Raw genomic sequence first — 11,533 nt, 5'->3', positions numbered from 1 at the left:
CATTAATTATTTTTTTTATATACACAATCAAACCGAAAAATGCATTTTTTAACAATTTTTCATCTATGATTGCTTAATAAATTAAATAAAATTTTAAAAACTGAGCAAAAAAAAATAATTTTAGAGCAGAAAAAAAATTAATTTGAATTTTAGTCTTTTTTTTAAATAATTTTCTTTTCATTTTATTTATTCTTCTTCTTTGTTAAATTAAATAAAATATAAAAAATGCTATTTTTCTGTGTGATTTTTAATTTTTTAAGTATTTAAATCAGAGAGAAAAAAACCTCTTCCCGAAAATTTCCCATGGAAATAATTTTAATAAAACAAAAAAAAAATTTATGAGATTTGGTGACAATTCAAAACTTGAATTCTTGGTCGAAATATTAAAAAATTCGACATTTTAATAATTTTTGTTTTTTTTTTCCACAAATATTAAATTATTTATTTATATTTTTTAAAGAGGTGTGTGACGTATCTGCATCCCGTTTGAATAAAAGTAAAAAGTAGCGTAAAAATGTTTGTTCGTCGTCCCTTAAGCCACTTGTTCCGTGCCATTTGTCGTTTCCTGGTTCTTCATGACGTCGGGCAAGTCGGGCGGCGACGAGTATGGCGTCAACTCCAACGGCTCAAATTCGCCGTCAACGCGAATCGCCAACCCAATTTGGATGGGACTCTGTGCGCGTGCCGTCATCATCGTGATTCCGTAGTCCTGCAACAACTTTTCGTCCTCCATTTGTTGATTATCCTTGCTGAAGAGTCGCTGATCGCGGGGTGACACTTTCAAGATACCTTCAATGCATGCAAATGACATTCAGAAAAAAATCGAAAAAAAAATTTTCAAAATTACCTTCAATCATCCGTTTGAGCTCGAGTACGCTGGTTGTGTCCTTGGCATCCGTGAAAATTGTCGACTTTTTGCGACGAATCATGAGAAAAACGTCCTATTTTTCGGGTGCAGCGCAAAAAAAAAGTTTATAAACAATAATTAGTCATCAGATTTTTCGATCGAGAATTGTCTCGCGAGTGAAAATGGAGGAAAATTAAAACGAAAATGCCAGATTTAAAGGATTCTCGGGGCGATTCTTACCATCGTGAAGCAGTTGAGCAACTACTGGTCAAGCAACTTTCCGTTTCTGAGGCCAATTTTCCGTGCAATTTCAAGAGGAATTACAGAATTTTGTGTTACGACTTTGACTCGCGAACGCTTGGTGAAAAGCTGTCACAACTGTCAAATTTTTTCAGGGCCCGACGTTGGGTTTTTTTGTACGGGGATCCAATTTTTATGTAAGTAAGAAAAAATATAAAATTATTACGAAAATAATTTGCAAATTTAAAAAAAATAAATAAGAAGGACTTTAGACATACAAAAAAAAAAATAAGTAAATAAAAATTTTGAAAAAAATAAATAAAAAAAATTTAATTTTTTATATAATAAATATAATATAATAAAATATTAATATTATAATAATTAATATTTAATATAATAAAAATTAATTTTAAAATTTAAAAATAAAATTAAAAATATTTTTAAAAAATAAAATAAATAATTATTTTGACTTTAAAATTTTTTTTTGCTCTAAAATAATTTTTAAAATTAAAAAAATAAAAAAAATAAAAAAAATAATTAACAAATTGTGTAAAAAATATTAAAAAATAAAAAAAAATTATTAAAAATAAAGAAATTAAAAAAATAAATAAATTAAGAATCCTTTAAACATTAAAAAAACAATTTTAAAAAAAAATTAAATAAATAAAATAAAAAAAAACTATAAAAAATTTAAAAAAATACAAAAAAAAAATAATTTTAACAATTTTTTCGTTTTGAAAATAATTTTTAAAATGAGAAAAAAAATAAATTTTAAATTAAAAAAATAAAAAGTTTTAAAATAAAAAAAATATATATATATAAAAAATTAAAGAATAAAATAAAGAAAATTATTTTCTTTTTTACTTTTTAAAATAGTTTTAAAAATTAAAAAATTTTATTTTTTTTTAAATTTTAAAAATTATAAAGAATTTCAAACAAAAAAAAAATTAAAATTGAAAAGATAATTTTACGAATTTTTTAAAATTGAAAAAAAACAAGAAAACATAATAAAAAAATCAATTTTAAAAATACATCAAAAAAAATATTAAAATAATATCATAAAAAATAAAAAAAAAATTAATTTAAAAATTATTAATTAAAATTCTTTAAAAAATTAATTAAAAAACACTTAAAACGAGAATTAACACAAACATTTTGTAAATCTTTAAAAAATTAAATTTTATTCATTTAAACAAATTATTTTGACATTTCAATTAAGGTCCCTTACTCCATACCCGCCCCTGTTCAACCAATCTGTCAAATTTCCGTGAGATTTTTTTTTATCAACGAATCGTTTCGGGTTGTTTTCCGCAATTTTTACAGAAATAACGCCTGAAAATAACTAAAAATCCATCAAATATCACCAAAAATTCCTTTTTAACACAGTGAATGTGTTAAATTCTCACTAAAAAAGGTAATTTCCATTAAAAATCTTGCAAAAAAAATTTCTCATACAATTTTCGCTTCTTATCCAGGTGTGCGTCTTTAACTTTTTTCATCAATTTCCGCAAAGATGACTGTCAACACGGACGAAGAAGCGTCTCAAAATGCTCCTGCGCCGCGAGCTCGCTGCTTTTTCGACATCAAAATCGGATTATTGCCCGCCGGTAGGATCGTTTTTGAGCTTTTTTCCGATGTCGTGCCAAAAACAGCGGAAAATTTCAGGTGTTTGTGCACCGGCGAGAAGGGAATCGGCAAAGTTACGGAGAAGCCGCTTTATTACAAGGTAAGTTTTTGATTTTTTTGGCTCCGGAATTGATTTTTAAATGATTTTTTGTTGCAGAATGTAATTTTTCATCGCGTCGTGAAGGATTTCATGTGTCAAGCGGGAGATTTTTCGAATAATAATGGAACTGGAGGAGAAAGTATCTACGGAGGAACCTTCGAGGGTGAGAAATTTCCCTTTTTTTTAATGGAATTTTTAATAAAATTTGAATTTTTTTAGATGAGGGATTCATTTTCAAGCACGATAAGCCATTTTTGTTGTCAATGGCGAATCGAGGAGCAAACACCAATGGATCACAATTTTTCATGTAAGAGAAATTACGACGAAAAATAATTTTTTAGATAAATTTTTTGAGGAAAAAAGGCGAAAATCACTCATCAGGCAGGAAATACTCGACAAAATATTTAATCACAAATTTTTTTTCTACCTTTTTCATTATATTTACATATTTCTTCTACTTACCTACCCTAAGATGGCCTTTGAATGAAAAAATGACAGAATTACCTAAATGTTTCTTTTCTCCCTTAATTTCTTTACTTATAGTACAACGCAACCTGCACCGCATCTTGACAAGTAAGTAAAAATTTTTTTTTTGAAATTTAAAGAAAAAATTATAAAAATTTAATTTTTTTAGTATTCACGTCGTTTTTGGTCATGTCGTTGCGGGACATGATATTGTCAGACAAATTGAATTGTTGCCAGTTGATCGTAACTCGAGACCTTTATCTGATGTCGTGATCACAAATTGTGGCGAGTTGATAAAACAAGTGAAAGGTATTTAATTTTTTTTAACAGAAATTTTTTTGAAAATCATTTTTTAATAATTTTTATTTTTTTAAAGATTTCAAAAATTGAATAAAAAAATATTAAAAAAGAAAATATTAAAATTAATTTTTAATAAATTAAAAAAAATATTAAATTAATTAATTTTTCTTATTAAAAAATTTAATAAAAATTTTAAAAATTAATTAAATTAATAATTATTAAAATTTTAAATATATTATAAGAAAATATTAAAAAATTAAAAAAAATAATTTTTTAAATAATTATTTTTTTAATTAAAAATTTGAAATAAAAATTGAAGAAAAAAATATAAAGAAAATAATAAAAAAAAAATAATTTTAAAGGTAATTTAAGAAAATAAAAAATTAGGTAATAAAAATTTAAAAAAAATATAAAACTTTATTTTTTTTTGTTTTGATTAAAAAATTAAATAAAAAATATAAAATAAATATTTAAAAAAATAATAAAGAAAAATTAAAAAATAATTTAAAGAAAAAAATTAAATAAAAATTAAATAAATAATTAAATATTTTTTTTTTTACAAATTTTACAGTGAAAAAGGTCAAAAAGAAGAAGAAGGAAGCCAAAAAATCATCCTCAGGCTCAGAATCCAGCAGCGAAGACGAAAAATCAAAGAAGAAACACAAGAAAAAGAGCAAGAAAAAGTCAAAATCAGATCAGTAAGTCACAAAATTTTATTTAAAAAAAAAAAAAATTTAATAAAAAATAATTTTTTTAGTGAAGAAAAATCCGAATCTGAAGAAGGAGAACTAAAAGACACAAAATTACATCCAATGGTATCCGTTACAAAAATCGACAAGGATGAAATTCCCGAAGTATCGAATAAATTTCTCATGCGCGGCGAACGCGACGAGAAAGACGACAAAAAAAGACGCGATCGGGGCTCACAAGATCGTGACAGAAGGTAAATTCAAACAAAATTCGAAAAAAAATAATTTTTTACAAAATTTTTAGATTTGGATGGCGCAAAAGTCATGTTCCAACATCAAGAAGCGGAAGAATCATCAAAGGACGAGGAAGTTTCGTAAGAAAATTATTTTTTAAAAAAGAATTTGTTCTGAAATTGAATATTTTTAGCGTTATCGAACTCCATCTCGTTCAAAAAGTCGTTCTCGGAGCGTTACGCCGCCTCATTGGAAAGTTGCTCAGAAGAAAACTATTAAATTGTCAGATTTTCAGGTAATTTTTTTTGACAAATTTCATAAAAATTTTATTAATAATTTTTTTTTTTTAGAAAATTGAGGAGGAAAAGCGCGAACGTGAGTCTGAAATCAAGCGTCGTGAAGCGGAACGTCGCAAAAGACACGAACAAGCGGAGGAAATGGCACGTGAGGGAGCTAAAAAGTCATTTTTCGAGCTAAATTCACAACTTGATGCTCCTCCAGCATCAGCAGAAGCTTCAAATAAACGAGCATCTCCCATAAATTTTGCTCCTGCATCAAATACTGACAAAAATAATCGTCGTCAATCTGTGGATTTGAACGCTTTGGACTACGAACACAATTCCGAAGATGAAATGGAGGCAAAAAAGTCGAATGAATTCGTTGTCGGGCACGCATCTGTCGTTGTTTCGTCCAAAAATGAGAAAAATCGCGACGCACGAGATCGCATGGATAAAAGACGACGTTCCCGAAGTCATTCGCGACGCAGAAATTCGCCTCAAGTCACTCGACGTCGCACTCGAAGCCCGTATCAAGCGAGAAAAAACATTCGAGACCGTCCGAACTTCAATCGTTTCGACAGAAATCGCAATCGTTCGAGATCACGTGACCAAAGACGTCGTTCCCCAATCGCTGCAAGGCGTTCTCGTTCCCGTGACAACAAAAATCGACGACGTTCTCCCGTCAAAACTGCTCGTAGATCTCGTACGATGACACCCCCGCCGCCCCCCAAACGTCGTTCCCGAACTCGAACACCTCCCGTGAGAAAACCCCGCGAAAAATCCCACGAAAAAAATCTCGCGAGAAATCCGTCGCCCGACACCATTCCATTGCCCAAATCGACGCCTCCGAGGGAAAATCGCGAAACGGCGGAAGAGAAAGAAGCGCGAATCAAGAAGGAAAAAATGTTGAAACGCGCCGAGACGCTCTTGCTGCTCAAGTCGCACATGGAGAAGGAAATTGCGGAGCAGAAAAAACGCGAACGCGAAAAGGAAAAAGCCAAAGAGGAACAACTCAAAGTCACGATGGAGCTCGAGCAACTGGAAAAATTGAAGAAAGAAACGTTGGACAAGCTGCGAAATGTCGACAAAGGACTCACGGAGATCAAAGAGTTGGTTGGCAACAAAGTCGAGCAACGTGCGGAGCGTCGTCGACGCAGCAAATCGAAGAAGAGCAAATCGCGACGTCGTTCAAGTTCGAGCTCGTCCTCATCCTCGTCAGATTCTGATCGAGATCGTAAAAAACGGAAGGGAAGCGATAATCGGAGACGACGTCGTTCACGCTCGTAAATTGATTTTGTATCGGGAAAAGGTTTCTAATTACCTGAAAATATTGAAGAAGAAAGAAAAATGAAAGGAAAAAAAAATTTTTTGAATGGAAATTAAGGCGTTACAATTTTTTTTTATAAATATTTTGTCTCATAAATAATTTTTTTAAAATATAAAAAAAATATTTAAATAAATAAAAATACAAAATATTGAAATTTTCACCAAAATTGCATTTAATTTTTTTTTTAATTTTTTGCTCAAATTTATAAATTTTGAATTTATTTTTTTTTATTTATTTTGACTCGTAAAAATTAAAACTTTAAAAAAAGTCAAAATATTTTTTCTAAAATAAATAATTGTATGAATATTAAAATAAAAAAATAGAATAAAGAAATGTAAAAATATTTTTTTTTTAATATTAAAAATTTAAATTTTATATGAAGTTTCATTTAAATTTTTTTCTTTAATTATTTTAAATATTAAATATTTTATTTTATTCATTTTATTTTTAATTTTCTCTCAAAATTTATTTTTATTTGTTTTGCAAATCATTTTGTTGTTGTTTTTTTCTTAACTATTTTTTTTTTAATTAAATCTTTTTTAAATTAAATTTTTAAAATTAAAATTAATTAAATTTTTTTTTAATTTATTTTAAATTAAAAATAAAAAAAAAATTAAAAATATTTTAAAGAATAAAAAAAATAAATAAATAATTTTTTCAATTCAAAAATTGAAAAATGAAGTTTCACTAAAAATTTTTTTTATCAAAATTATTTCTAATTTTTTCTCAAAATTTTAAAATTTACCTATTATTAAAAATTTTAAAAATAAATAATTTTTGATATTGTTGTCCTTTGAAAAAAATAAAAGGTAAAAAAATAATTCTAATTTTATTTTTAAATTTTCTTAAAAAATAATCAAAATAAATTATATTAAAATTAATATTTATTTAAAAAATTTTCTTCTTAAAATTGCGATTTTTTTTTTGAAACTATTAAAATTATTTTAAATTATTCAAAAAATTGTTTTTTAATTTTTCTTAAAATTTTTTAATAAGCCAATTAAAAATATAAAAAAATATTTTTTTTTATTTTTTCTAAAAAAAAATAATTCAAAATAATTATTGAAATAAAAAATTAAAATTGATTCATTAAAAATATTTAAAAAAAAAAAATATTTTAAAATTAATTTTTTAAAAAATATTTTTCTAAATTTTTTTTTCCTTAAAATTGTACAAAAGTTTGTCTGTTTAAAAAATAACTTACCTATAACTTATCTTTTTTTAATATTTTTTTTTTCAAAATTGTTGATGAGACAAAAATTAAAAAAAAATAAAGAACCTAAAATAAATAAGAAAAAAAATAAAATAAATAAAAATTCAAGAAAATTAAATAAAAAATTTAATTTATAATTAAAAAAAAATTACTCAATTTCAGTCTCTGTCTCTTCTTCTTCCAATAACGACTCTTGCTGACTTTCGTCATTTTTCGCACTTTCCATTGCCGCTCGTAAATCCCTTAACCCAACAACGCCCACAAGTTGCCCAACTTGCGTCACGTAAGCCAAATGAACGCCAACCATGACAAAAAGCGAGTGAACTTGAAACAAGCACGTGCCTTCGACGAGTTGAAATGGCGCCGGATCTATCGTAACTTCATTTTCGAAGAAATTCACGCACTGAACCAACTTCTGAGAGCGCCATTGTTGCTTCTGAACCGGCGACATCATCGTGACTCTCCTTGGAGATGCAAAAGTTTTCTCAAAACTTCCGTAATTTCCCGCATTTGGCGAATTCGCGGTGAATTTCATCCAATTATCCGCTTCGCAAAGACGTTTCGCGTGCCCAATTTGACGCTCAATGACGTTCATCAGCTCTTCGCGTTGAATCGATCCGAGCAAAACCATCGTTTCGTGATCAACGAGCGGAAATTGATCGATTTGCGGATTTCGTTGAAGGACTTTTTGCAAATTGTGGTACGACATGCCGTTCCAAATGTACTTGACATCTTTTATCATGAAATCCTCGACGTAAATTCGTTGAAGTTTCGATCCGCAAGTCATGAGATTCGGCAAGTAAGGGAGACCTTTGAGGAGCATTATTGTGTCATGGAGCGAGAGTTGCAGTAAAAAAGCGATGGAAATTGCTGTGATGACGGAAATCATGATGGGTAGGATGTGTGTGATGTGTCCCGTGATCTCGAAAGCGATTATTGCCATTGATACCATGTGAGTGACGGAGCCAGAAAATGCAGCAGCGCCCTAAAAATTATTGAAATTCTGTTTAAAAAATCAAAAAAATGTGAAAATTAATACGAACAGCAATTGCAAAAGCTCCCGGATAGATAGGCATCCAATAAAAGTTGATAATTTCGCCGAGAATTCTTCCAATGCAGGCGCCAATTTTCATCACAGGGGTCAAAAGTCCTCCGGGAATTGTCATTGTTGATGCAATTATCGAAAAAATGAACTAAAACGAACAATTTAAAGGTAAAAATTTGATTTATAAAATTATTTTAAATTATTTCTCAAAGTAAATTTTTATTTTTTTTGAAGAAAATTAATTCTAAAATGATTTTATGAAAAAATTTAAATTGATTTTTGTTGAAATTCGTAAAAATATATCTTTATTTTATTTTTAAATTTTTATTTAAATTAAAATTTAGCAAAATTAAATAATAAAAAAATATTTATTGATTATTTTTATTAAAATTATGTTCAAAACTTTTGAAAATATTAACAAAAAAACAAAAATTTATGAATTTCTCAAAAAAAAATTTTTTTAAATTTAATAATTTTTTATAAGATAATTGAAAAATGCATTAAAAATAAAAAAAACAATTGTTTTTACAAAATTAAAAAAAAATAATTTTTTATGAAATATTAATTTGAGAAATATATTTTTTTTTCAAACAATCATAAAAAAAATTAATTTTATTTCTCAAATTTTCTTAAAATAAATTAAAAGAAAATTCTAAAGTTAAAAAAAACTTAATTAATTTTTTTGTTCATATATTTTTAAACTTTAAAAATTATTTTAAAAAATTATTTGGCAAAATTTTAATATGAAAAATTTAAAAATAGGTATTTTTTTTTTTAATTTTATATTCTTGATAAATTACTTTTTTTTTATAAAAAATTAAATTAATTAAATATAAATTATATTATTTTTTTATTAAAATTAATATTTCAGATTTAAAAAAAAAATTAAAAATAATCTTAAAATTGACGTTTAAAAATATTTTTTTAAGTTTAATTTTTTTATGAATGATTTTTTTTTATAAAAATTAAAGAAAATAAAAATCATATTAATATTTTTTTTATTAAAATTAATATTTCAGAATTAAAAAAAAATAAAAGAAAATTAAAAAAACTGAAGATTTAAAAAAAAATTAAAAATAATCTGAAAATTTACTTTAAAAAAAATTTTTTTTGTTTAATTTTTAGATTCTTTATAAATATTTTTTTTTATTAAAATTAAAGAAATTAAAAATTAAATTAATTTTTTTTATTAAAATTAATATTTTAGAATTAAAAAAAATATAAGAAAATTCTAAATTAAAAAAAAAAACAAAAAAATAAAGAAATTTGTTTTTTTTGTCTTATTTTCGAACTTTAGATAAATTTTCATTAGGTACTTTTTAATTTTTTTTTTAATTTTTTTTTTTTAAATTATTTTTTTAATAAATTAAAATTAATTAATATCAAATAACTTACCGTATAAAGTCCTAATGCTCCCACACAGGCAAACGAACTCCCATCGACAACCCAATTCTTCAAAATATTCCTCTCATGCGCCGTATAATTCTCCTTCATCCACGTAAAATTACTAAAAAGCTCCTCAATTTGCTGATGCGAGTCAATCTCAACTGCCAAATACCTCCCCAAGCCTTGCGGAAACGTCAACGTTGCAATAACCGCACTTATCAAAACCGCATAAGGACAACAATATTTCTGAATACAATTCGAAACTATCGAATTCCTTTTTAAAAATAACGCGTACCGCTTTTTCACAAAAACATACAAAGATCCTCCGAGTCCGCAAATAATCCCGAGCAGCAGATACAAAAGCAGTTCTTGCCCATCGTACGAAAACTCAACTTTAAATTTACTCGCGTAATACGGCATGATATTGGGAATGTCATAAAACGACGAATAAAGGAAGGAAATGATGACAACGGCGATAATTGATCCGAAAAATCCATGCCAATAATGTCGGATCGAGAAATAAATCGAATTTAGCTCAATTACGAAGAGAAATCCGCCAATCGGGGAAATTAATGCTGAAGATAGACCGATGGCGCTTGCTGAGACGAGGATATCCCGTTGTTTCAGTTCACTCGTAAAAACGTCAGATTTTGATGATTTCGTGTTTAAAAGATGAGCCAAGATGGCGGCGATATGGATGAACGTAGCTTCCTTGCCAAGAGGGAAAGAAACCGCTAAAACAGCTAATAACCCGACGAGTTTGGCGAAAAGACACTCGACAGTGAGAAAATTCTTCACTTCGATACCTTTGATGATGGCTTTGAGTTCAGGAATGCCCGATCCGGCACTTTGGGGCGCTACGATTTGAACAAATTTGGTCGCGAACCATATTGGAAAGATCGTTAACATCATCCAAACCGCATATTTGGCACTTTGGGTAGCTACAATGCTCAATAGAAAGTGACGAACTACGAAAAAAGGTAAGATTTTAAAAGATTTTTATAAAATTTTTAAGAAAAAACTTACTTTTCAATCCTTCTTTGATGCATTCGTTTATCGTAAAACACAAACAAGCACAAATAAAAGCCACGAGTGTCAATAAAAGCCAAATATCACACAAATAAGCACAAGGTTTCCTCAATTTATGCTTCATGAATCTCATAAATGTCCTGAAAAACCGATCTTCATGTCGCACAACTCTCGGAATTTCCGTTGGACCAACATTTTCAATGTGAAAAAGCTCCTTGAAGTCCCGGACTGTCGTATAATATCCCAAACCATGACTCGGATTGTACTCCAACACCTTTCGCCTCGTACTTTGACGCAATTTTGGCTTCCTACGAATAAGTAACTGCTCTTCTTCAAGTAATTCGTACATTTAAAAGTTAAAAAAAAATTGTCGAAAATGATTAAAAACAAACTTCAAAGACAGAAATTCGTAAAAACAATGAAACGAGGACGTTCAATGCACACAAATCGTTCTTGCTCTTATCAGACGAGCGTAAAAGTAACGGAGGATACAGAGAATTTCATCGTAAAATGGTCACAAGACAACTTTTATCATCACGTGAGCAAAGGTCAAGGGTGTCAAAATAAACAAAAAAAAAATATTTAAGGTAAAATTTGTTTGTTTAAAAATTTATTTTTAGAAATTTTATTTTTATGTATACAAAGAATATTCTAGATTTTCTTATCTTTGATGCACATCAAAATTGGGTTGCACTAAAAACATACAAAAAAAAATATCAGATAACAATTCACTTGTATAAGTATAAGCAGACAC

At 27.4% G+C, this 11,533-nt stretch overlaps 3 protein-coding genes across 3 annotated transcripts; 1 reads left to right on the top strand and 2 right to left on the bottom strand.

Moving 5' to 3' along the window:
* Positions 1 to 103: 103 nt before the first annotated feature.
* LOC134834268 (elongin-B) lies at positions 104 to 1,226 on the bottom strand. The gene is made up of 3 exons (XM_063848861.1): positions 1,088 to 1,226; positions 848 to 941; positions 104 to 789 (listed from the first exon to the last, which is right to left on the bottom strand). Exons 1-3 carry the CDS (start codon positions 1,088 to 1,090, stop codon positions 533 to 535), a joined length of 354 nt encoding a protein of 117 aa, XP_063704931.1. The 5' UTR covers positions 1,091 to 1,226; the 3' UTR covers positions 104 to 532.
* Positions 1,227 to 2,367: 1,141 nt separating this feature from the next.
* On the top strand, positions 2,368 to 6,193 carry LOC134833640 (peptidyl-prolyl cis-trans isomerase G). Its single transcript, XM_063848037.1, has 11 exons — positions 2,368 to 2,501; positions 2,563 to 2,813; positions 2,871 to 2,976; positions 3,033 to 3,120; positions 3,357 to 3,386; positions 3,448 to 3,587; positions 4,150 to 4,276; positions 4,336 to 4,521; positions 4,572 to 4,641; positions 4,695 to 4,796; positions 4,852 to 6,193. The coding sequence occupies exons 2-11, from the start codon at positions 2,601 to 2,603 to the stop codon at positions 6,064 to 6,066; spliced, it is 2,277 nt and encodes a 758-aa protein (XP_063704107.1). The 5' UTR covers positions 2,368 to 2,501; positions 2,563 to 2,600; the 3' UTR covers positions 6,067 to 6,193.
* A 1,274-nt stretch (positions 6,194 to 7,467) lies between these two features.
* Positions 7,468 to 11,184, bottom strand: LOC134833723 (chloride channel protein 2-like). The gene is made up of 4 exons (XM_063848147.1): positions 10,777 to 11,184; positions 9,760 to 10,718; positions 8,363 to 8,512; positions 7,468 to 8,304 (listed from the first exon to the last, which is right to left on the bottom strand). The coding sequence occupies exons 1-4, from the start codon at positions 11,126 to 11,128 to the stop codon at positions 7,468 to 7,470; spliced, it is 2,298 nt and encodes a 765-aa protein (XP_063704217.1). The 5' UTR covers positions 11,129 to 11,184.
* Positions 11,185 to 11,533: the final 349 nt, after the last annotated feature.

Source organism: Culicoides brevitarsis, chromosome 3 (genome assembly GCF_036172545.1).
Source record: "Culicoides brevitarsis isolate CSIRO-B50_1 chromosome 3, AGI_CSIRO_Cbre_v1, whole genome shotgun sequence".
NCBI lineage: Eukaryota > Metazoa > Arthropoda > Insecta > Diptera > Ceratopogonidae > Culicoides > Culicoides brevitarsis.
Note: the sequence above shows the minus strand (reverse complement) of the source record. Positions and strands in the feature narration are given on the sequence as shown.

Excerpts from the sequence above, each read along its gene's own strand:
- LOC134834268 (XM_063848861.1), bottom strand. Across the intron at positions 790-847 it reads GCTCAAACGGATGATTGAAG|GTATCTTGAAAGTGTCACCC; the intron begins GTAATTTTGAAA and ends CATGCATTGAAG.
- LOC134833723 (XM_063848147.1), bottom strand. The coding sequence starts at position 11,128 with ATGTACGAATTACTTGAAGAAGAGCAGTTACTTATTCGTAGGAAGCCA. Across the intron at positions 8,513-9,759 it reads GAGCATTAGGACTTTATACG|TTCATTTTTTCGATAATTGC; the intron begins GTAAGTTATTTG and ends TGTTCGTTTTAG. Across the intron at positions 8,305-8,362 it reads CGGGAGCTTTTGCAATTGCT|GGCGCTGCTGCATTTTCTGG; the intron begins GTTCGTATTAAT and ends AATAATTTTTAG.
- LOC134833640 (XM_063848037.1), top strand. The coding sequence starts at position 2,601 with ATGACTGTCAACACGGACGAAGAAGCGTCTCAAAATGCTCCTGCGCCG. Across the intron at positions 2,977-3,032 it reads CTACGGAGGAACCTTCGAGG|ATGAGGGATTCATTTTCAAG; the intron begins GTGAGAAATTTC and ends GAATTTTTTTAG. Across the intron at positions 3,121-3,356 it reads AATGGATCACAATTTTTCAT|TACAACGCAACCTGCACCGC; the intron begins GTAAGAGAAATT and ends CTTTACTTATAG.